The following is a 26,221-nucleotide window of genomic DNA, read 5'->3' on the forward strand; positions in this document are numbered from 1 at the left end:
ACATCCCGAGAAAAACTAGAGTTGTGTTATTATTCAAAGTGAACTCCGGATACAACAGGTTATAATATATAATAAAGCTTTATTTCATTTTATATATAAATTAGGAAAGGCACTCTGTGTTTGGCACTAATCGGTGTAACGTAACTCTTGAAGATGCCCCGTGGAGGGGTGAAACACGTGTTGAGTGATTTAACGGTGGTAGTTGTGTGATTCTCATTGTTTGCCGCATGCGCATTTATCAGTGGGCTGGCGGGCGGTGCTTTGTTGCACGACTACTACTGCATGTGCGGAAGTGGCTAAATATTGATCCTTTTCATAAACAAATAACTTAAAATTAGTAATTTTAAATAATAGTTTTGATAATTTTGGGCTAAGTTTGTATGGATCCTAGGGTAAAGGCCGCCTCCATAGCTTTCCATTTTTCTCCATCCTTGGCAACTTAGAGCCACCCGTAACCTGCTGTAGACACCATCTCGTCAGCCCATCTGGCATTAGGTCTGCCTCTCACTCTTGTACCTCATGGTCTCGTCGATTTTATATAGGACCACGATAAAATGGACGGCAATGTACACATGCAATTTTCAATAATTTAATTCACAAGTAGTTCTTATGTATTTTAATCTTGAAACATTTCTATTAGGTTGGTTTAAAAGTGAAACGTGGTCACCCTACTCGGTAAAGCGATTACCTGTCGAGTTTTCCCTTCAATTAGCAGCGAGAGAGTGAAATTGAAATTATATAGGCTTTCTTCGGTCCGCGCGGTCTGCAAATACGATCGACTTTTCCCTCCGTTTTCTAATATTTATAATTGGAACGTTTTAACTCTCACTAAATGTTGGTATACTGTGGAATTTATTGCGACGAAACTTCAAGCAAAATTTAATTTAATTATATGAAATTTTAAACTACCTGGTATATTTCTTATGACGGTGACAATGAGCTCTAAAATTAGAAATTTAAATTTAAGCACCTTCCCGTTGTCAGATTGATCCGAAATTAAGTACACACATTTAATTTAGATGACAGTACAATATAATAAAATCAATAACATTATAAATCTAAGATGGCCGACGATACAAAATGGCGGATTACATATTTTTCCTTAACCCCCTCAGTATGGGTATCAAATGAAAGGGCTACACTAGTAAAACTCGATGATTATGTCAAAATTTAAAATTCAAGATGGACGCCGTTCCAATATGGCGGACTAGGTACATATTTTTCCACAACTACCACAATATAGGTGTCAAAAAACCGTTTAACTTAAAAGTTTTTGATGTAAAAGAGGTGAATGTATATCACACTCTTTCCAAAAATCAATGGTCACAGAAATATATTGTTTTTATCCTTTATAAGCGAAACATTTGACCTCTTGTCTCGCCTGATGTTAAGCGATAACCTTTTCACACTTGTCTTGAAGATTACTAAGTTATTATTATCTGCTTCTAGACTTCGCGAGGACTTGTATATACTTTGATACTTTTGTCATGTTATCAATAGCCGAGTGTTAATGTCATGCTGTAAGGCAGTATTTTTTCAACCTTTCATGCGCCTAAAGCCTAACCTAAGCCTTTCTAAAATCTTACACCTTCTACCCCTCTCTAAGTAACTTTTATATATATATAATTATATATATATGTTTTTTATTTATTTAATATCCTTTATTGTACACGATAAGATACATAATATACAGGTACAATAATAAACAGAAAAGTACAATGGGCAGTCTTATCACTCAAGGCAATCTCTTACAGACAACCATAGTAAGGAAAAGATAAAAGTACTTATAAAGGGTAGTTCACGTGTTTAAAAAAAAACATATTCACAAACAAATGAACATAAATATACATACATAGACATAAATACTTAAACATACATACATACGTATATAACATATATACTTATAATAAATAAAAACATCTAACTGATTTGGATCGCACTTGCCTCGGATAAAATAAAGAAACAGAGGAAGAAAAACTAATGAATGAAGGTATAAATAATCATAGATCTAGTAAATAATTTTTAACCATTTTCTTAAAAATAGGTAGTGACTTGGCACGTCTTATTGTCAGCGGTAAATCATTCCACAATCGAACGGCCTGCGTGGTGAAAGATTTAGCCATAAACGAGGAAGAATGCACCGGTATTTTTAATTCCATATATTTATATGAAAGCGAACGGTTTAAGTGTGTCTACTTTCAAATTGCTCTCTTATGAAACGTGGGCCCAACGCTGGGAAACAGTAAAGTATGAGTGTAAATGTTTTTTGCATGTCCAGCGGCGAGCATGGTGGCCGGCGCGGCGGTGTACCCTGCCGGCTGGAACGAGCTCGCCGTCCAAGAGACCTGTGGCCCCACAGCTGACGTATATAACATAGGTAAGTGACTACAAGTTTTAACCCTTTCGATACCTGAGTTAGCCGGCGTCCACTGGACGACCCGTGTATACGAGCGCCTGAGTTAGACGGCATCCACCTTGTAATGTGAGCTTATGTGTAGATCTGTGTTTTAAGATTTATACAAAGCCAAATAAATTACTAAGAATTATCCTTACTTCTATTTTTAATTAATATACCAGTAAAATGTTTAAATATGTAACACAAATGAGAAAATTCGAACATCGGCTTACCGGCATACAATGTGCATACATTTTGGCGCATATGCCCGGTTCAGTAGCGTCAATTCGACGGAACGGACTGCGGTAAGGAAAGGATTAATTACTGATAAAAAATAACGTAATACTGTGAACAGAGGTAATAGAGAGTTAACAGTTAGGGAGGGCAGTAGACTCGGTGTGGATAGGCCCTCCCATAAGTGGACCTCCAGACACATCGGAAAGGTTCTCGAATGGAGACCACGAATCCGTAGTAGCGGCGTGGGTAGGCGTTGCATGTGGGCAGTGCAAGACCTGTCTTCGCGTTTTTTTCGTTTTTCCGTGTTGGGTAGACGCCCCTACTTACCTGATATTGACTTCCTGTAAATTTCTATCTGTAGTGATGTTTAGTGTTAAAAACTTAAAGTAAAACACATGTTAATTTATACATTTATTAATTGAATTTAAATTAAACCTACTCAAAATAAAATTTTGTATTTGTTATGTAAAATAGTATGATGTAAGTAAATAGGTACTATCAGTGTATGTGTTGAGATCCACTATCGTGGACCCCCATTTTCATTTCATGGACCCCCAAATTTTTTTTCGCTGACGTAGACTCCTTGCAGGTTGCCTAGACCCACAGGGGTCGATATAGAACACTTTGGGAATCACTGATCTATATGCTATATGTTGATGATGATTTCAAAGTGATCACTTTATACAGGTATGATTTGAAGTAACTCTTTGCTGAATAAAGAGCTATACATACTTTAAAACTTTTACAAACCTATAACCTAAAATAATTGATCATTAATCTAAATATCGCCGCCCCAACATAAAAAAAAGACAATCGCCATTATCATTTGTGTCGAGTTTTATATATTTGCAATCTACGAGTTCCAATACACCTTGTCAATTTTTTCTAGAATTTTCTGGTTAAAGATGACGGTGATAAGCAAATTAACCTTTTATTTTTCTTTAACATTTTGACATACAATGACGGCTGTATCTCCATGCGCATTTCATGCTGTTGTAGACTTTTATTGTAAACTAGAAACAACAACATGAATGTAATTAAATTCTATACAGCAATGTAAGTTTGAACATAAAACACACTGATTCTGAGCTTGTATATGAGTGATCATCGACGCGCCAGGCAAGCCAATATAAATGGTATCTTTCGAATTCGTCAATGCACATTTTATTTGTATGTGAAGGGGTTAAATAAAAAAAGTAAAATACAATATAGTTTATATACAACAGAAATAAAAACTTTACTTCTATTCGACATGATAAGAATAGATACAATTATGTTCTTATAAATATTTTTACAGCTTGTTTTTCTTCTCTCCTGAAAAATTGCTTTTTCGGATTTATTATATTCTATAGTTGTAGTAAAATGTAAGTGTGTACATTTCTCTTCTTTCTCATCCTCTTGTTAATGCTAGAACTGTATGTGTAGGTCGTTGCCACGTGCGCTGGGCGTATCTGCTGGCAGTCATTGGCTGCCTCGACGGAGCGGTTCTGGCCGCGCTGGCATTCATCCTGGCAACTCGCCACGTCAAGCTACAACCAGACAACGCCTATCCACCACCATCGCTCTACAAAGGTAATTTTACTATCACTTCTTTCATCTATTCACCTGTAAAAAATAATTTACCTATCATTATATATTTATGTAAATATCTAATTCAAAAGGTTCTCGATCACGGGCCGATAGATAGCGTGGACAGCCCCCCACTAAGTAGACTGAAGACATAATAAAAACACCAAAATAACTCCATAGATTCTTATTGTTATATCTGTATCTGTTCACGGTGTATTTTTTGGTTGTGTATCATATATTTGTTTTTTATTTTTGATTAATTAAATTATTATAATTGCAAATAAAAAAGTAATCTTGTTACTAAGTAACAAAAGTATCGTCTGAAGTGGCAGTGGGTGCTCAAGTGGCAGCCACGAGTCGGTAGACAGCGTGGGCAGGCCCCCACTAGAAGTAGAGACCACATAGTCTCGGGCAGCGTAAGACCACACATATCGATCTTTGGGGAAGCCTATACCTTGCAGTGTATGCCTCTTTATTTAATAAACGGTTTTATTTAGTTCGACCCGTACGGAATTTGTTGATTTGGGTCAAAATAGAAATTGAAATTTAAGCACCTTCCCGTTGTCAGATTGATCTCAAATTTGGTACACACATTTAATTTAGATGACAATACAATATAATAAAATCAATAACATTATAAATCTAAGATGGTCGCCGATACAAAATGGCGGATTACATATTTTTCCTTAACCCCCTCAATATGGGTATCAAATGAAAGAGCTACACTAGTAAAACACGATGATTATGTCAAAAATTAAAATTCAAGATGGACGCCGTTCCAATATGGCGGACTAGGTACATATTTTTCCACAACCATCACAATATGGGTATCAAATAAAACCGTTTAACTTAAAAGTTTTTTTAAATGTATTTATTTTATTTGTTACAATAACATACATAATGACAAATTTCGTTTCATAAAAGCTGCCATTTCTATTTTCAATTTTCACCACGTGATTTATTCAATATCTGACATGTATTCATAGTATGACGGTTTCGTTAGCAAGCTAATCGAGTTAGCGCGATATCGAGCGGGCAATGCACAGCGAAAATCGAAACCGGTCGTTTCCGGTCTGTTTAGTACGACACGGTGCCCGGAGTTAATAGTGAAGGTGCAGTGGTACATGGTTTTTGAAGGCAACGGTCAAGCGACTAAGCTCGAGTTTTACCCGGCTTCTATTTGAGACAGATGTTTTAAAAATAGTCTTTATGGGTATGGGAATACGGTTATTTTTTATATGTAAAACTATTAAAATATTTGTATGTGGGTAAGTAAATGAAGTTGTGCGCAGTCTTTCTGCGAGTGCAATACGACCTGACCTCTTTGTACTGTCATGAATATTTAAACTACATACGCCTTATAATATGTTATTCAAGAATAACGGTTTTTTTACCTCTTTTTTTGTTTTACTTGTGTTTTAGCTTAAAACACATATTGTTATTAGATTTTTTCATTTTGATTATTTCGAGCAGTTTAAAATATAAAATATTATAATAAAAATGCCAGTGTTTCCCAAACTTTTTATGAGATCCTCCTCCTAAATCTTTTTAAAATTCTTACGTCCCTCTATACTCGTATAACATATATAATTTTTATATTAAAGCTTTGTATAGTTTCTCTATGATTAAAGCGAAAGGCTTACACTCGTGTTGTCTATTTTCAAATTGCCCCCATGTGGGTGCAGGTTCCACGTCGGGTAACACAGGTGTATAAGTAAAAAAAAAAGATTGATGAAATATATATATATATATATATATATATATATATATATATAGAGCCATAACCTGTGCCTGTTGCTGCGCCACCAACTAAAAATAATTTAAAGGAAAAGCATACAAATATTTAATTAATTATGAGCTATTTCATTTAAAAAAAAACAAATTGAAACCTTCGTGCGCTCATGCATAACAAATTTGCTAAATATCATCACTCATGATCAAATGCATAGTTTACGATTCTATAAGGAGATATACAGACAAAGATTAGTGTGTATGTATATAGATGTTCAGGTTATATTTTTTACATATAGCATTCATAGATTTGTTGTCAAATTTTCTTTATTTCTTTTAAATACAATAATAATCATAATAATCAAATAAAAACAGATATCCATTAATTTATATAAGAGAATTACAATTTTTTATATATAGTAGCACAAAATATCAGTTTTATATTTGTATTGACATAGTTGACATTAAACAAACATTGAACATTTACTATTATATATTCACCGACTTAAGTTACTTTATGAAAAAAGAAATGTTTAGCAACCGTTTATACAGATAATATTTTTAAGAAAAGAATTCACTTAATACATCATTTGTGATCAGCGCCATCTATTGTCCGCAGGCGAAGTGAACAATGCATACGTGACAGACGCCCAGTCCGTCGCGGGTTCTCGCAAGTCGCTCGCGCTGCAGCCTGTGTTGCTGGTACGACCGCCACCAGACCTCGACACGTACTCACACTACTCTCATCCCTCCCATCACTCGCACCATTCATCACGAACTCCTCGTCCGAAGCATGGCCTGTACGCCAACGCCATGCACAATTACTAACTTTATACTGCAAAGTTTATACACCCTATTCTTATACATTTTAGAAACTTACGTACGTTCCTTAGAAAATCGTGCGAAATTAAATTTGATCATATTTAAATTAAACCTTTGATGATGAAAGGTCTGAAGAAAAACCTAGATACAGGATACGCCAGATCTGTCCATCTTTCGGAGAAGTCTATGCCTTGCAGAGAACGTCTTTCAACTGCCATTAAATATTGATAAATCTGAGAATGTGTTCAACAATTTAAAGAAATCGTTTTAATAAACTAAATACATTCAATTTTTATCTTACCATTCATAAGTACAAAACATATAAAAATACAAACATATATTATGAATAAAAAAAAATTTTACAACTATTAACCGCTAATTAACAAAAAACTTACTTGTTTATTCCTTTATTGGCTTTACCAAATATGCTGTCATCAGAAGATATGACATATTTGTCTAGAACAACTGTTGGTTTCGAAGAATGTTCTTTTCTGTCCTATTAGTTTTTTATTGTTATAAAGTTTATATTAACTGCTGTTTGTTTTCACAAGTTACTTTTATAATTATTGATATCCAGCTGCACAAAACAATAAATTTTAATGCATGCTCCATGTTGAATCAAGAAATATTTTTTTATTACATTTGTGTCATAGTTGGGTGTGCACAGTAAAGTAGTACTTAAATTTTAATACCATTGCAGTTTAAGTTACTTATCTCTTAGATTCAAATGAAAAAAGAGAACCAAATAAACTTTAAGTCATTGGAAACGGTACATTTTCTTCCTTTCAGTAAAACATCGCTTCAGATTTTAGTTTTTTGTGACGTTATCAAATCGTACTCTCTTAGCTCTAAAAATGGCGCCAAAAATTAAAATATGGAATACTAATAACTACGTGCCAACGTTGTTCTTTATTAGAATTTATTCGCATCTTATTCTGACTTTGGAAAATGCTCAAAAAAGGATTTTCTTAGCACTTATAAATCCTCCCAAAAATCAAACAAGAAATCTTAGTTATAACTGCGTATGAACAAGATTTTTTTTAATAATTTATTTGCATCTTATTCTGATTTTGGAAAATGCTCAAAAAAGGATTTACTTAGCACTTAAAATGCCGCCAAAAACAAAGAAACTAAATGGTAACTGTGTGTGAATATTGTTCTTTATTACAGTATGCGCTTACTTTTTAATACCATGCCGTTAATATGTATTTAGATTACATAGAAACAGTCGTCAAGTTTAATAGGAAACGTCTATACACTAGGCGAAAAGGGGGTTCTAACATGCGAATTAATATTTTTGTTTCATGATAGATGGCGCTAAAATTAATTTATGCAAATTATACATGACGTGCAAAAGATGGCACTTTAATAAATTCCCCAGAAACATCTTGCCCTTTTATAAATATACAGGTTGATTGGTAAAATCTTTAAAATGGGGCAATGTGTAGCGTATTATTAATTAATAAATATTACGCCCTATCCAAAAATCACTACAATACACAATAAAAAACTACAACTACAAAATAATTTTTTTTTAGTATTTACTATCTTTAACTTTTTACTGCCAGAAGTTATTAGTCTGTTGCATTCTAAAAGATATTAACTAATGTAACATATTTCAGAACGATTAATTTATACAGAATGATTGTAAATTAGTGTATAAGCTTTTATGCCTATAATCAATCATCCTGTATTAGTTTATAATGTAGCGTAGATATATGTTGTTTATACTGTATAACTTATACAAGTCTCAGCTGTTGTAATGTTTAGGTTTGTATATTACCTTTTATCTTTTTAACATAAATATAATATCTCTGTACATCATTAACTAGATTATTGTATTATATAATTAACGCGTCTTGTACTTAATGATATTGTAATATAAATAGATTTAATATTTTTAATGTGAGTGCATTGCCGAGAAGCGCCCTCTTGCGGCGGACTACTGTAAGAACTGTACAACGAATTTATTTGTGCCTACGGAACAATGGAATTGTAGTTTTTGTTATATATTATAAATAAATTTTAGAGTATAACGGCTTTTACTTACTTCTCCTAAAATTTAAAAAAAATACCTATTTATTTATTGACCTCTTGTTCACAAGACAGGAACAGAAAATACGCTAAATTAAAAAACAAAAGAATACTGTTTTTTGGACCATATTTCATTTCAGCCCACTGCTGGAGACAGGCCTCTATTTCAATAATAACAGTTGAACTTTGTCCATCTTGTGAATAGACGTCTTACACTCCTTGCAAGTTCTGCTACTCACGATCGCAAGTTTCAGTCCTGGCTGGCCCACTATTTGCTTTAATATGCTTGTAATAGTAATTACTATATATGAATGACATAACCATGTAAATGAAATATGTTATTAACGGCAAAGCTTTTTGTGGAGAGAACAATAAAAATATAAAATCAACCTTTACTTTTCCCATACTAACCATCTGTCCGCAGCTGTCAAATATGGCGCCGAACATAACCAAAAAAGAGCGCGAAATAATATAATGTCAAAAAAATGTCGTGTACTATAAAGAATTGCAATGAAATTAATATAATTATCGATGTTTTGAAATAAATAAGAACTAAACTTCGTTTTATTTATTTATTTTCTGTTGGATGATAACAGACACAAAGTGACAACACGAGTGGAGTGGAAACGCCTAATCTTTATATATATACATATATGTACAAAACGAATATACACCCTAAAGAAAGAACAAGTAGCTAGTTAATTCTAGTCTAATGAATTAGTTAAACTCTGTAAGGCCACCTAAATTTTCCGTGTAACAAACAAAAAACACTCGTAAATTAAAAAAAAAAACCGTTATGTGCATCAAGTTTAATGTTCAACTGTATCAAGACCCATTTATCCCCCATACAGTGGTTTGGGTGAAGCCGTTGTTCTCTCGGCGGCTCTCCAAGGACAGCTGGTAGGTTGCAAGCAGCTTCAGGAGCGCTCGCCTGCTGGCTGTCAAGCCGTGCCTTCCGGGATCGCCCACCATCACCTGCCAAAGAAATTTCATCAGACCATCATTTAACTGGACACTGTTATGGCGTCGTTCAAAACAAACAAGACACTGGGGAAAACAAAGAACAGAGACAAAGGGGAATCCCACAGAAATAAAATCCTGGATGTACAACGGTGTGAATATGGACGAAGCTCACAACACTTCTACTTCGGACTTCGTGTTGTTGTTACCTCCAAGACCTACCAGCCAGGGGAAGAATCCCACAATCCCAATGATTTAAACAAAGAAATAATGGTAATAATTGGTTGACTTCAACTTAGTTTTGTTTATGGTTTAAGATTTAAGTTAGTAAATAGTTTAAGAGACTCAAACATTAATATCCAAAAACGTAAACAAATTTTTTTTCAGTAATATGAAACATAAATTTGAAAACTCTACAAACAATGCAATAAAAAGTGAACAAATTATTTGAAAATTTGTCCCCGCGCCCCTAAGACATGTAAAAGCGGAATCCAAAAAGAAGAAAAAGCCTCTGCTCTCTTTATTGTAAAACAAAAAAAAAAACTACATCACTAATGGCGTCCGAATTAAAAACTGCATTCGAAATTGAATTTAAATACACAAGCATAACATCCACAGTGGTCAGTTACACAGAACATTTTAAATAGACACATGTATAAAATTCCGTAGCTATTACTTCAAACTTCGTATTACATTGGCCGCTTGCTAACAATCGAGTCCCGATTCACACGAAAACTACGGCTGAAGTTCAACAGGACGATAATTAATGCACCGAGCGACTTTGGGAACTTTCCTTGATACTATTGCAACGTGAATAAATACAAATATTCCGTATGGAACAATTCATGCTTGTCACTGCTCCTAAAAATCTATAAACAAAGCGAACCGTCTTGCCGTCGTCCGCCAACCGTTGAATCCACTGGAACAATACCGCGGCGAAGTCCTCGTCATAGAACATGTCTCCAACAACCACCACGTCAAACTCCTCGCAGCTCGCTCCCACCAGGTTCTTTACGCACGGTTCTATTTTAACTCCATTTAGTTCTGCATTCATTTCTGCAGCAACCACTGCAACTGCGGTAAGTTAAAATATGGTAAATATCTTTTCATATAATTATTTAAATTAATTGTATCAATAAGAAGAGTATTTGATTGAAATTAAATTGAATTGAAGGCATTATTCAATATAAAACCATAAGGATTCCAAGCGTTTCCTCATCTGAGATAAGCCAACAAACTCAGATGGGTTTCTTATGTGATCACTTTTACAATACCAGTACAAGAGGAAATCATTCTTAACCCTTAATAGCCTGATTTACGAAAGTGATTTTTTTTAAATATTACTGTGTTTGCTTGAGGGTCTAGATGAAGGGAAAAATAGATTTTTTTTAATTTCGTTGGAAAGAATATTATACAACAGTAAAATTCGTACAGCCAACCTATAAAAAAAAACTAATAGTAATGTGAAATTCGGTTTAAAAGATTGGTATCAAAATTGAAACTCTAGGCTTAAGTTCTATTTCACCAGCAAAAAAGGATGCTATCACCAAATGTCCATGGCCATTGCACGTGTGGTATATGACATTGGAAACTAATTCTTATAACAGATAAAAATTAAACTTCTGATAGAAATAGATTTTAGAAGAATAAAAGTACTTGCAATTATATTCTAGTTAGAAATATAAGATTAATTATCTTATTAAAAAAGAGAAATATCAATGAAGTCACTATGGCATCCCGTAAGCCGTAACAGTTCTAAAGCTCGGGCGTGAATTAACGTCGGCGGACCAAAGAAGGTTAATCCTTAACTTAAGATTTTATACAAACTTTTGTTCAAATTTTTAAATTAATTGCACGATAGTGTAGAAACATTATATGGGAGTATATTGTAACGGCTTACACAGTTTCCAACAAAAGTTATTTTTATGAAGCATAAAGAAATATATACAGAGTTTTATTCTGCTTTGATGTAATGAGACCAAAGTAATTGATGTTGGCTTATATAATGTTACACGTTAGTTACATTAATCCATAATGAATTGTAACACCTCGATATTTCTAAGGCGGGGCGTATATATTCAAGTATCGTGTGAAGTAATAACGGTGATTATATACTTTTTTTTAATATTAATTGATTAAAAAAGTCGCCACAAATATAATAAGCTGATCTTTATTCAAATGCTAACTTTATGTACATTGACCAGATTGTCTATACAATCAAACAGTTATCAAATACATGTGATGTAAATAATATAAAATACACGCCTAATAGATGACCTTATGAACCAATATGACCATACCAATTTATTCATTTAAATATTTCCTAAATCAAAAAAACTACGAAGCGGAATTCTAAACAATACATCATATACAAGAAATTTTATTTGTTTTCTTATATCGGATAATTATAAATTAATAACCTAATATTTATTGAAATTGAACCATAACAATATATCACAAAACAAAAGAATTATAATTCGATTGACTGCCAGGCAGTAAAAAATTAATTTTTAAAGAATAAATACTAATCATTGATTATAATACCAATATTATTATTCTTTACAATAATTGATTTTATAATATATTTTAATAATTGTCTTTTCAATGCTGTTTTATATTTTTACAGTTGTATATAACAGGGGATGTAGCTCAGTGGTAGAGCGTTCGCTTTGCATGTGAAAGGCCCCGGGTTCGATCCCCGGCATCTCCAAAATTTTTGTACATTTTTTTCCTAAATCTGCGCTGTTTTTTTTTCAAAAACAATTTCTTACCTTTATCTATATCATTCGCCACAATTCTTTTAGCTCCCGCTATAGCGGCGGCAATAGAGCTGGCCCCGCAACCACAGCCCACATCTAGCACTGACCGGTTCTTTACCACGTGTTCGTTATCCAAAATATATCTAAAACAAATTAAATCCTGTCATTGCACTTATAGAAAACGTGAATATATAAGAACTATATATATTGTATAACATAGATGATAAATAATAATACATGATGGTAATACAGATTGCGCTAAATTGATTATCTTTTATTACAACGCCATCTATGAAGTAAAAACTACACCATTCACTTTTTTAAAACAAAATAAAAAAAAAAATTTATAAAAAAATATTTATTTCATAAATAAATTTACTCGATAAATATTCCAAAAATGTAAAAATATGTTTTATTATTTGATCTCTGATATCATTTATATATTATGAAGTAAGGTTTCTTGATCAGAGTTTTGATATTTTGTAAGAAACAGTTGCTTAGTAAGCATTTTTATATTCTTTTCCGAGTCCATCGGAGCCTTGTTGCATTTTGTTGAGGAGGAGCGTAAGATATAAATAAATGCCTACGTTTTTAATTCATTATTAACAAAAAACGACGATAGATGGCGGTATTATCTGCAGTTGTAGTAAAACTCGCTGAACATTTTATCACTACTTTTATTTGAACATTCAACAACGTTACTAAAAATATTTTTATTTCCCACTTTGAAATGGTTCGATTATTTCAAAGACATCTCATAATTGCAACCACACAAATAAAAGCTATGCGTTTTTCAACGTCATGCTTACTGTTAAAACCAATACTATGTCTTCTAAAAACACTTTAAAATTTCAAAACAACTTTCTTTTATTTTAGATGTTAATATACTACTTATAATCTGCTAATTTTACCTCAAATTCAAGAATATTGCGGGAGAAATTTAAGACACAAATAAACTAGATTTTCTCAGAAATCTGTTTAGGGAAGAAGTAATAACAATATTTTGTCGAAAACGTCGGGCGAGTCCAAATTGTCAATTCGCGCCAAATGTTTTGCCGGTTCCGATTACTCGTGGCAGGGGTGTCACAGAGTATATAAATATTTGTTTTCTTCCTTTTCTATTTATTTAACATTTCATGACTTTATTTAATAATTTAAATTTTACCATATATATAAAACTAATATGATATTAAATTTCTAATAAACTTCTTGATTTTTCAAGCTGTTAATTTTTGTAGAGCGTGCTGTAAAACTTTTGGTAAGCATTTCTACATGGGGTAACTAAAGAAAAGGATAAATATGCTTATTATATATAACAATAGATAAAAGCAGCATAGGACTCTCAAGGTAGACGTTCAACTTCTGCAACCGTGTTCAAATCGTCCGAAGATCTTGGCTGCAGGCCGCTTCTTACCTGTCCTTGTAGAAATCTATGATGAAGGTCTATGTCCATTACTGTACTTGGTTAGATTGAAATGGTGATGGGACATAATTTCTTTCATACTCAAGGCAGTGTTAGTATTTAAAATCGATCTACTCTGATTAGTGGTTATGAGTATTAGGAAGCATCAATATATGTATAATTTTTTATTTAATATACTTGATTATTATAACAATTTATAATTATTTTTTTTATCATATTATATTTTCTCTGCAAGCGACAGCCCTGTCCGATTTAGAGCAAACAAATAATAAGTGATTCCGAGAATAACACACCAAAACATACTTGCGTATTATTGATACAATACATAGATAGATAGAGATATAGAATACATTATTTTCATTTTATAATATAAAATAAAATAAATCTGTATTTATTTATTTGTCTTATTTTCCAATTAGACCATTGATAGCGTTAACTTTAACAGGCTTCAAGAATCTTCTCACATTCTCAATTTGATGGATAATAAAATCAAATGTAAAATCAATAACTTTGCCAGTGCGCCCTAATTTTTTTTATTCTTATTTATGTCGCTACTGTCTTTTGTTTACAAAGTGTTTTGTTCGCGTTTACTGAACGCAATCATTCGGGAGAGGGTTTGCCGCTGACAGTGTTTTGATGTATACAATTTTTAATTTTTGTTGTAAACAATACAATTTATGTCTCATCATTCACTACATTATAAATTTATTTCTATATTTTTTTATTTAAAGTCGCTGGCAAATCGCTATAGACCGTTAAAATGTATAGAGTTTTTTTATGGTCTGACAAGTTGAACAGTGGTGTATCAAATTTTTCACATAAGGTCACGTGGTTACGTCTTTTGGATTCGAATCGGGAATAGTGCAGATATTGCTTGCAGAATTCATGCTCGCTTAGCAGTTGTGTGAGATGGAATACATCCTAATTTGAAAAGAGTCTGTAGCCTCTGTTTTAACAAATTTAATCTTTTTTATTGTAATTTATACTATATAAAAGAAGAGGTAAAAGAAAGGACGGAGCAGTCCACAGGTGGATACGTGGGCAGAGATAGTTGCGCGAAGTCCAGAGTTGTATAAAAAATTAAAATATTACCCGTCGATACTTTTGCATAACTCAATAAATTAATAAAAACTTTGAATTAATAGAAACTATTTTAAATTATTTTATTTTTAAAATTACAGGAAAAGACAGTGAAATGTTACTCTTAAAATAAAAAAAAATATATAATATGTATGTATATACATTGTATTCGCTACGTGTAATAAACTAGTAAAGGCAAAGTATGAGTCACAAATGAATCCACTTGGAGCGCTACCCTTTTGCCCCCTTGGGGGGTTTTGGGTCTCGCGTGAACCCTATGACTGTATTTCTCGGAATTGTTACTTATCGTTACAGGCAGGGGGGGTGGAGTAGGGAGTATTAGATGTCGGTAACAAGTAACAACTTAATAAGCACGCAGCAAAGAAAATTATTCATGGAAATTTGTATATTCGATAAAATTTTAAAAATGTTCTTGTAAATTTGGTAACATTGATATTATTTGAGCTTATGAACACAAAACATTCGTTGTTTTTATTAAAGTTGGTAATACAAAGTAAACCAAAACCGCAATGGCTATGCTCGGGAATCAGTAATTAGGAGATCCGAAGGTAATGTTAAAGTTGAATTATCAGTGGGCAGACTATAAGAGCGCAGAACTGTTTGCCATTGGGCCTGAAGGTGGAGTGAAGACTAAGGATGTATGCGCACAAGATGGAGAGACTAATTTTATTCCTACAAGTCAATCGGAAATCTAAGTAAGAAAAGGACCAATATTTAGCCACTTCCACACATGCTAAAGCCATGATAAATACGTATGCGGCAAACAATGCTAATCACACAACTACCGCCGCCAAATCACTCAACACGTGTTTCACCCCTCCAACGGAGCATCTTCAGGAGTTATGTTACACCGATTAGTGATACGCTGTGGGCTGGCGGGCGGTGCACTTTGTTGCATGACTACCACAGCATGTGCTGAAGTAGCTAAATATTGGTCATTTTCTTACTTAGGATGGACTTCCGCAAGGTAACGCCTGATTCCATTAAATACACAAGTATAAACAGTACATCCGTGTTAACAGCTTATCAAACGTACATCGTAATCAAAAAATATTTTCAAGAAATTCTAAAAATATCTTCATAAAGTCCGTTACCCTGATAAGCTGATTACAGCGTATTAATTATAATATTAACATAATCTTTATTCTGGGACACCAATCAGTTAAATAACGCGATTAATAGATATCTTATAATTAATAACCTGATATTTTTTTCTTTTGGTCACACCTGATTGAATGCGATTTAGGCAGGGAAATTGGGTATTTTTTATTTTATTCTATGAATTCTGTTGGCGACTGACTGGATCATATAAAACCTGTTTACATTTTTATTTATTTTTTATACTTTTTATTTTGATTGTTTGTGTGGTGATGCATTTTTGCTTGTTCGTTTATTCTGTCAGTCTATTGTTACGTAATAATTTACTGTTACCTAGTTTTGTAAAATTATAATTAGATTACTAATATCATTTGAATTTGTTTAATCCGTTTATAAAGTTCACACGCTTGGCAACGGATGCTTTATTTTTCTTTTTTACTAGCGCCCACTGCAAGGCATACACCTCCCGTAAAGATCTTAGTCTGCCTACATCCAGCAACCTTAACTATGTCGTAGGTCTATCTAGTGGGGGGTCCTACCAGCGCCACGTCTACCTGCTTATGGTCACCACTCGAGAACCTTTCAACCCCAAAGGCCATCGGTCGCACGAGCAATGGGCCCCGCTCATGCCATTTCAGACGAGCAATTCTTCGAGCTACGTCGGTGATCTTGGTGCCTCTACGGATCTCCTCATTTCTGACTCGATCTCGGATTACTACATATTAAAATTAATTATTGTGTACCATATGTCCTGCGAATTTTATACTTCCAGAAGTTACTGGTTCGTCGATTTCAAGTAAAAAAAATAAGTTAATGTCACATATTTCATTATAGTGGCCATACACATTATTTTACAAGAGGATTAGAAATAAGTGTTTAAAACTTATGCGCATATGTATAGCAATATTTTTTTAAAATTAATAGTGTATGTAAGAAGTTATTCAACAGAAAAATAAAAAAAATTATTTACCTGCCATACATTAATTAAACAGCGCACGAAATTTTTCCCGCCCTGCGGATTAGTTTTCGGCCATTTTTTTCCCCAAGAAAGCATGCTCTGCGGAATTCGTATGACTCATACGATTACATTTTTAATACATTCTTCGGTGACTCAGACGTTTCTATCTCTTTCTTTATAAGGCTCATTCAAATATGTCTGTCACTTTCTACCGCTACATGTCAAGTTTTATCTGTCCCCCTCTTACAAGAACTCGGAGACATTATTTCTTTCTGTAACAGTGCGGTCTTTATCAAACCGTATCTATAGATAGACACATTTTATTTATATTTAAAATATATTTTTAAACTTCTTGTATTTTAGAAAGAGGAAATATATACATTTTAAAAATCTTTTATAAACAATAAAGTATCCCATTGCTTTACTCTCTGTGGTAAAACTAATATTAATTTATTTTTACTTATTCATATTTTTTGTTCTATAACTATTTAAAATGTATGTAATAATAAATATCAAATATCAATGAAAAATAGACAAAGTTTTAAATTTCGAACTTAAAAAAAACATGCAATGTCATTATTTAAAAAGATGTGTACTGTAAAATCTGATTTTGAAATAACAGACTGTATGTATGTTTATTTGTTCGCGGAGACAAATAAATTAATTCATATTTGTTAACTTTTCGAAAGAAATTGTGTCATAGACATATCCTATAAATGCATTTATATATAAATTAATCATATTATTTGACGTGTCTATTGTACGATTTAAAACATCGTGAACATGGACCGAAACTAAAAATCTGAAAGATATGTAATATCCACATTCCTTAATACTCATATATGAAATAATATTTCAATTATGCAACAGTTAGCGATGATTTTAATGTATTTTTGCTCGAGAGTACAAAAATTTTTAAATCTATAACAAAAATTTGTAAAAACATTTTTGTTAATTTAAATAGTATTATTATTTATCAGAAAAATATCGAATTATTCAGTTTGATTGATTCATGAAAAAAAAATAATTTTCGGACTGTTCAATTCAGACTATGAATACGACCGTAAAACCCGAATGACTCACGACTACACTTCCCGCGCTTTTGTAGACGATTTGTTTACATTTTTTGCAAAGCGTGTTGACGTCAAGGAAAACACGCACGTATGATTAGGCAGTAAGTTTCAAAATCGAATGTTATTTCATTAGAGATTTTCCGTTATTGATTTCGTAATATAAATTACGAAACGAAACAATTTCTTTGTAAATAATAATAGATAATGATAAAGAATTTATGGTGGCTTTATTGTACTTATTTGTCTTGAAAAATATCCTTGTAAAGGACTGTTATTGACAGCAGATATTTCTTTTAATTATGTCATTATATTATTTATGTTGACGTGTTCTGGATTTTGACAGGTCAGTGACATTAGAGAGAAAATCGATTTCGATCGAATCGATTCGAGCATTTACGAAGAACACATTTAGTTGTAATCTATAGTTGTTTAGGTTTTAATTTCGAGAATTTTTTTGTATTATGTGTTATTTATCTGATTTGTATTTATATATTACTACAATGTTTTATAATAAATTTCGTTGACGATCTAAAATAAAATGTACATCCATTCTTTTTTTCTCTACAACTTTTTTTTACCATAAACAAAGCTACGATACGATAATACAGAGACATTACAAGATACAATATACTACGTATTGTAATTCCGTACACAATTGCAAATAAAAACATACATAACTACTTGTAACTAAACGAATGATCGCTTGAGGAAAACATTTTCCTAAATACACCAGTCGCTAAGGGGAAGGAAAATCGAGTTGCAATCGCAGGTAATTTTTTTTCCCTTGCCGTTCATTACTCCCCGTTTACTTAAACATTACTCACACTTAACTTCAGTAAGTATTAGTGAAGTTTCTGTTATATAAGGTCAGCTTTACACTTAACTACTGACACTTTGTTGTTTAGATCAAGGTAGATATATGGATATATATATCTGCAGAAGTATACACCGATATAGTTCGAATTTCTCGTGCGAAGTGGCAGGGGGTGGATATATGAAATAATTTATATCGATTCATTAGGAATATCGAATTATATCATAATTAGTGTAAAATGTTTAAATGGGTGAATATATAGCTCATATATTAGCATTAGTTTTTAATTTATTACACATATTTCCAATCACCTTTTATAAAGTGATCACTTTGAAATAAATTATACTAATTTATTTTTATTACAAGAACGCACAAGGTTACTCGGAGAACAATAGCGAGGGCCATGCTTGGTGATCGCTCGAGATCGAATCAGTTCTATAGAAGATCTATAGAAGAACCAAAAACACTGACATAGCTCTAAGAATTGTTCGTCTAAAGTGGCAGTAGGTGGGGAACATCGCTCGTGCCACCTATAGGGCGGTAAGATTCTCGAGTGGAGACTACAAGCCGGTAGACGCAGCATAGGTAGATCTCACACTAGGTAGACCGACGATATAGTTAAGGTTGCAGGAAGTCGGTGAACGCGGGCAGCCCAGGATCGGTCATCGTGGTGATCTTTGTGGGAGACCAGTGCCTAGCAGTGAATTAATGAAAAACTTCATACCTCGCAGTAGCCTGCCCGCCTGGCCAGTAGAACGCCCAGTAGGGGTCGGTAAAAGGGCTGGACTCTACTGGAGCAGACCATAACGAACAACCTGGTGTCACCAGCCGCAGAGCTATCTCCGGGGTGAGATGCTGCCGGGATACTACAGTGTGTTTCATAATTTGGGCGACGAGGTGTTTTAACATGTTCTGCGAAAAAAATTCACTATAAGTGGAATAGAATTTTAGCGTATTTTATAAGTACAAAATTGTATACCAACAACATTAGACCAGTGTTTCCCTTCCAATGGTGGGCAATTTTAATTGTTACGAGGAATAATTGCTAAGTACGTTAAGTAATTGTAAGAACAAATTTAACTCTTTAGCTTTAATATATATATAATAAATAATCGTGGTGTACATATTTCCAATGTATCCTATTATTTTTCATAATAACCAAATTCAAATTTCCAAATGTGGACTATGAGAACAACTTGTTTGTATTTTTATCGAGTTTTAGAAAGTATCGTTGACATTTAGTTGCAGGAATTCCATCTTTAATATAGTTCTACAAAGTAAAATAAGAGATATTTTGTATAACAGCTACAATTCGTAAAACTATATATTCGGCAATCATATGTGATTTTTTTTTATTAAACACTATTTTGGTGACGTGACAAGCAATGTTCTTTTTTTGAAATCAAAATTATTTTTTTCTGTCAAAAGAGAATTTTGTTGAGAGACCTAAAATTGTATTTACTTTTTTTTTACGCCGCCATTACGTTTAAATTTTAATTTTAATAATTTAAATTTTATGTTTATGTTGTCCACTCGAATTTCTACTATGTGTAGTGAGCAGATTTTTGAGTTTTTCGATCATATAGTCAGAAATAACTGTGAAAACTCGACCACGAGGCCGCAACTATATATGTTGGTACGTTGGTCAAACCACGTTCGATACCACATTGGCCGAAAATAATACACACTACCGAAGTTCGACACAGATGAAGTAACATATTGAGAAATTTTCAAATAGGGTCACGACCCTCAGTAGGGAGAGATACAAAAGAAGAGTCGACTCTTGTTAGGAAAATATTTCAGGTGTAAAAAATATAACATTCGCTACATAATGAAGAAACCAAGGTCAATGAATGTAATGAGATGAGTACAGCGCCCCCAGTGGAAAAATTTTGAAACCTTGTTAGGTGATTGACATTTTAGGTGATGATTTTAATGGGTCTCCAATTAAGATTTGTTTTAATTTGAATTCTAAATTATTATAATCAAACTCCATATATATTCTTTAAAATACTTTGTTTTATATTGTGTAACAAAATGTATCAAATTGGTTTTATAATTTAAAGTCGAAACCTTTTTTACATTTAAAAACTTTTTGATAAATTTATGTATTATGTGTACAACATTCACAAAATTACAATGTACAAAAGCAAACAAGTATAGGATAAGATGTAATAATTATACACCAAATATTCATACATACATAAATATATAAATATATACATAATACGGTGATCAAAAAGTAAGATTTTTTTATTAACGTAAATTCTTATAAATGAATTGCAACCCCTTTAAAGTAAACCCCATCCGATAAAACGCACTTTTACCAACGCTTTTTCCAGTCCTAGAAGCAGTCGGAATAGTCTTTTTCCTATATAGCCTTTATCGATTCGGTTTTTAATGGTTTACTAAACAGCCAAAAACCGCACGGAGCCAGCGAAACGTCACTTGAGTTTTTATGCAATGCGTCCTTCAAAATAAATTGGACTGAGCCAATTGACGTTCCAAATTTAAACAAACAGACGCTTGGCATATTTTTAGACAGAAGAAAGAAAATACCTGCCTTTCTAATGCCCGAGAGTTTTAAATATCGATTGCACCATACTATTTGATCACAGAGTATATATATTACAAAACAAAATAAAGACAAAATTCAACTGAATCCAATAAATTTGTAAATGCTCTTTATCGGACCTTATAGTTCATAGCGATGTCGATATTCACAATTATGGCGCCATTTTTCTGAATTCAAAAATAGAAAACATAAATCAATGTAAAAAAAATATTATATTTTTGTAGCAACCTTTTTTTTATTAATTTAATCACTCTTAAAAATTTAAGTATACGTCTATTACACCAATAATATGTTCAAAATGCAAGTCATGACATTCATATAAATATCCGCCATTTTGTAACCATGTTATTCCAAATTTAAATTAAAAACAAACACAAGGACAAACATATTTTACTGTCCTGAGACATTGTATCGAGTTATTTGACTGTCAAATAGAAAATAAAATCAGACATATTGTTTTAAAACGCGTTCACTTTATTTATGGATTAAATTTTATTGACCAACTTAATACAAAAAATAATTTTTTTTTACGCAAATCGCGATAATAGGAATAAAGTCATCATGTTTTTGATAGTTTAAACTGGTGTGTTATAAAAAAACTAGTATGTTTTTAATATAAAAATCTTTGTCATGTCTTAACGAATTGGTCAAGTAGCTTCCGAATTTAAAAACATATTTAGATATTTATTTTCATTTACACAGTTAAATAAATTATAAAAAATTGTATAGACGATATATATTTATATGGGAACATTTTATTATATATGTATACTTAATAGAATATGATAAAATGTTTGTTACATGTAATTAACATATAGTTCTCATATATCCTACGCCTATATATATGTGTATTTTGTAATTAGTGATTGGAAAAAATAAATAGTATTAGTAAGATATTACTTAAGAAGAAAGACGCAAAGAATCTCAGACGTAAGAATTACAAAATTATTTTGTTTATTATTAAAAATAAAATCATTTAAACTTCCACAGATTATAACAATTAATTTTACCGTAACATAAACGTTCTATACACGTTCAAAAATGCACTCAATCTCTACGGAATAAAGTTCAATTTTATATATAAGTGTATAATATGGGCTAAGGTGCGATGAACGGAGGCGTGGGCCAATTACGTGGCCTTGTCCGAGGTCGTCGCCGCATCACGAGACGCCAGCGCGCGGAATGATTTAACCTTGAAATGTAAATCAATTTGATTTAAACCTTACGCTTAAAGACTTACAGTTTATATTACAATGTAGCGATTAAAGAATTTATATTGCATGACGTATTTAAAATTTTTACTAGAAGAATCTATCAATTGATATTGAATATTGACTTATTTGTACAATTCTTAGTTATGTTCACATGTTTTTACATTATAAATTAATATAAATTATAGGTTGTAAACCTAATGTAAAATAGCAGAGCATAGATATTATTATACAGGGTGATAGGTTATAGGTGTAAATGATTTAAAGTTGTGAACATATAGGTCATTTGTCAACAAAAAACTTTTATAGCTTTTACATCTATATCCCATCACATATAAAGTAATCACTTCTGAAATGTGTAATATACTACTTGTTTCTTTAAGAATGCGACAAGCTGATTACTCCATCAGTGTCTATAAGGGAAAATAGTTAACAATATATAATTTTAATACGTAGTAATTGTAATTTAGAACTCTTTTTCTAACTTTATTATCATTACGTTAAAAATCGTTTACAAAAAAAAATGACACACATGATAAATACAAGAAATCAAATAAACTTCCGATTTCTCAATTACGTCTTCAAAAATTTACCATACCCTTCGAGAATCTGTGTGTACATATATAATAAAGTTCCACAAGATATCTGACACATTTCTTTTCTTAGTTTTAAATATAAAATTAAAATCATATTATTAAATAAATCTTATTACATCATTCAAGAGTTTTTATTTGATCGAAATATAACTTGGTTTATAGACTCATTTACATGGTTAATATTGCAACATAAACATCAAAAATTGTTAAAATTTCATTAAAAAGAGCAACTATTGAGTTTCTGGCCAGATCACAGCAACCAGCGTTGCTAGCCAGTGGTATCTTACTGCTTATAATGTTAAAATAATCGACGATTCAAAAGCGCATGCGCATGCCAACTTTAATAAAGATATTTTGAATTTTTGTTATCAACTATTCTTAAAACCATTCATATTAGGAAAGAGTGATATGTAAATTGATATTTACATACAAACTTAAGAAAGGATCGACCAATTTGGTTAATATTCTTTTTAATATTTTATAACATGACCGTAAAGTTCTTTATGAAGAGAAAAAAGGAAAAATTAGCTAAAATGATCTACACTTGTGTTTCCTCATTAAAACTGTAAACCAAAATATCTATAAAAGCGACATCATTATTTCAGCTATATGATGTCAACTACTGGAGATTTCTTATAACATTGACATTGTCCATGTTTTCCACCTATTGGGTGGATTACCCTCGTCTACGAGCTCGAGGTAGTCAATCAAGAACCTTTCGTCCCCAACGGCCGTCATAAGTCCGACCCTACTGTCACTCCAGACAAGCGATTCTTCGATCTACATCGATGCCCTGGTTACTTTCGAGGATCTCATTTTGGATTCGATCTTCGTAACACCAAGCTTGCTCTCTGATCGACCTTGAGCATTATTAATGGGAAAATTTTTTTTTTGAGGCCTCCGCTATTGGGACCTCTCCTTCCACCCCTATTTTGTTGGGAACAGGGTTTTTTATTTCTTAACAACTTTCACATGACTTTTTATTTTCGTCCTCGTCTTCCATAGTTCACAATATCTTTTTTTTCTTCCCTCTATCATTCCATAATTCCATCTTCCTTTCTCAATCATTCTATTCCTTTCATCCATCCTCAAACACTTCAGTTGTATTTTCTATTGCAGTATCACAGCTTTATTTAGTTTATTTATTTTTCTCATGTATATTAATTTTACTTTTTTATTTTAATTTCAATAAATCTATCTTAATAAGATTAAACATATAATAAGACTTATAATATTTTATGATTAACTATGTTTTATTCCTATTAATTACGTATTGTGCAACTTTCCTAAAGAATTTGAGGACGAACTCTCTTGCATCCTTTTCCATTATAATGGGAATATATTTTTTTTATGGCTCCCGTTATTGGGAGCCTCTCATACCCACTATCTAACTATCACATACATTTTTTTTTATTTTCTTTCTCTTCTTTCATACTTCCTATTATCTGTCGTTCATTTCTTTCTTTCCACAATTCCACTATCTTACTCTTTCGCTCTGTATCGCCTTTCATTCATTCCTGGTTTCTTTTACATTTTCTTATATTCCATATCACATTTTTTTATTTATATTCTATTATTATTCTATATCACATTACTTTATTTTGCTTTTATTTTATCTTTGTGTTATTTGTTTACAATTTTTTACTTTTTTAGTCTTTATTTTTATCTATTGCTTTTCCTGTAATAATGGGAATATTGTAAACACGAGTGTGTACGTATCAATGATTTAGTTTTGTTATTGTTCTGCGTTAGGTAATAATTTTTCGACAGAAGTCCGGGGTGGCAGTTAATAAATAAACATTGGACTTTCCGTGTTATCGATGTAACAGAAACCCTGTTTGACGTGAGAGCAACGCCCCTTCTGTACCAAGCACGGGTACGACACTAAATAAATTTTCGATTAGCCATTTTTAACCCTTAAATGCATAATGATGTAACTGCAACATACCACTTAAACGTAAAATAAGAGAGTAAATGCATAGTGTTGTATGTATGCAACATAAGGTTTTTTTTAAAAGTAAGTTTAAAAAATATTATATACATTTTTTTTTTGCCCTGCATTTTAGTGCACTTATCTGCAAGATAAATATTTTTTTTAAAGTATAAATAAAAGTCATGCATTTAAGGGTTATTTATACGCAAAAAAATCTAATGCATATGTTAGACAAACATTGATAGGTAAAGCATATTATTGTATTTGATATTATATAGGAGATAAACATATCAGGAAACCGGAAAGTAATGTCGCTTTCTTAAGTTAAATTCACACGACTACATTTTTAACAGGTTTTTGTTTCTAATCAACAATATATTCACCTTCGTTATCAACAACCTTCTGCCGTCTAGTATACAAATCAATGCCGGAGCGGTAACAAATCAATCGGTTTCTGTGTAAAATATATCGACAGAATCATTTTTAATTGTCTTCAGTATTTATCTTTAATTATTAAGTTACTTATCCAAATGTCACTCTATATTTTGTTTTTTTTTTTTAAATTTGTGGTAATGTTGTATTTATTTTGAAATTGCGTGATTTTTAATAATTATTTATTGAAACTTTAACAGCCTACTATGTAGAATTTTATTGTTATTTTATATATGTATAGGTAATTGTACGGTTTATTTTTGAAATATTATCATATAAAAATATATATTGTGGAGACTGGCTGGACATAATTAGCATTAGAATGAAGTTGTTCGATATACAAATTATCCGTAAACATTTCGACTTGTGTTTCCGATAAGTTCGGTTGTATTAAGGCTATCGCTAAGTTACGTGCGTCCGACCACCTGCGCTTCCCAAAAGTGGGCTAAATACTGACACTCTCCGCGTACGTGACATGTGGCGTCTTGCTTGGTGTTATT

At 32.1% G+C, this 26,221-nt stretch overlaps 2 protein-coding genes and 1 non-coding gene across 3 annotated transcripts; 2 read left to right on the forward strand and 1 right to left on the reverse strand.

The window, feature by feature from the left end:
• The first annotated feature begins 2,283 nt into the window (after nt 1-2,283).
• Nucleotides 2,284-7,029, forward strand: LOC137924592 (LHFPL tetraspan subfamily member 4 protein-like). The gene is made up of 3 exons (XM_068767996.1): nt 2,284-2,377; nt 4,058-4,204; nt 6,552-7,029. Exons 1-3 carry the CDS (start codon nt 2,287-2,289, stop codon nt 6,758-6,760), a joined length of 447 nt encoding a protein of 148 aa, XP_068624097.1. The 5' UTR covers nt 2,284-2,286; the 3' UTR covers nt 6,761-7,029.
• Nucleotides 7,030-9,598: 2,569 nt separating this feature from the next.
• LOC137924717 (electron transfer flavoprotein beta subunit lysine methyltransferase-like) lies at nt 9,599-19,883 on the reverse strand. The gene is made up of 4 exons (XM_068768135.1): nt 19,699-19,883; nt 12,520-12,650; nt 10,635-10,822; nt 9,599-9,763 (listed from the first exon to the last, which is right to left on the reverse strand). Exons 1-4 carry the CDS (start codon nt 19,881-19,883, stop codon nt 9,614-9,616), a joined length of 654 nt encoding a protein of 217 aa, XP_068624236.1. The 3' UTR covers nt 9,599-9,613.
• TRNAA-UGC (transfer RNA alanine (anticodon UGC)) lies at nt 12,387-12,458 on the forward strand. The gene has a single exon. It is a non-coding gene; the product is annotated as a tRNA-Ala (tRNA).
• Nucleotides 19,884-26,221: the final 6,338 nt, after the last annotated feature.

Source organism: Battus philenor, unplaced genomic scaffold (assembly GCF_028537555.1).
Source record: "Battus philenor isolate CCGP_79_NKW_IND1 unplaced genomic scaffold, ilBatPhil1.0.hap1 SCAF_24, whole genome shotgun sequence".
NCBI classification, from domain to species: domain Eukaryota; kingdom Metazoa; phylum Arthropoda; class Insecta; order Lepidoptera; family Papilionidae; genus Battus; species Battus philenor.

Coding starts and splice junctions, on each gene's coding strand:
- LOC137924592 (XM_068767996.1), top strand. CDS start 2,287: ATGGTGGCCGGCGCGGCGGTGTACCCTGCCGGCTGGAACGAGCTCGCC. Junction 2,378..4,057: donor AGCTGACGTATATAACATAG/GTAAGTGACTAC, acceptor CTGTATGTGTAG/GTCGTTGCCACGTGCGCTGG. Junction 4,205..6,551: donor ACCACCATCGCTCTACAAAG/GTAATTTTACTA, acceptor TATTGTCCGCAG/GCGAAGTGAACAATGCATAC.
- LOC137924717 (XM_068768135.1), bottom strand. CDS start 19,883: ATGTTAAAACACCTCGTCGCCCAAATTATGAAACACACTGTAGTATCC. Junction 12,651..19,698: donor GGCGGGCAGGCTACTGCGAG/GTATGAAGTTTT, acceptor AATTTGTTTTAG/ATATATTTTGGATAACGAAC. Junction 9,764..10,634: donor TGGCGGACGACGGCAAGACG/GTTCGCTTTGTT, acceptor TTTCTTTGGCAG/GTGATGGTGGGCGATCCCGG.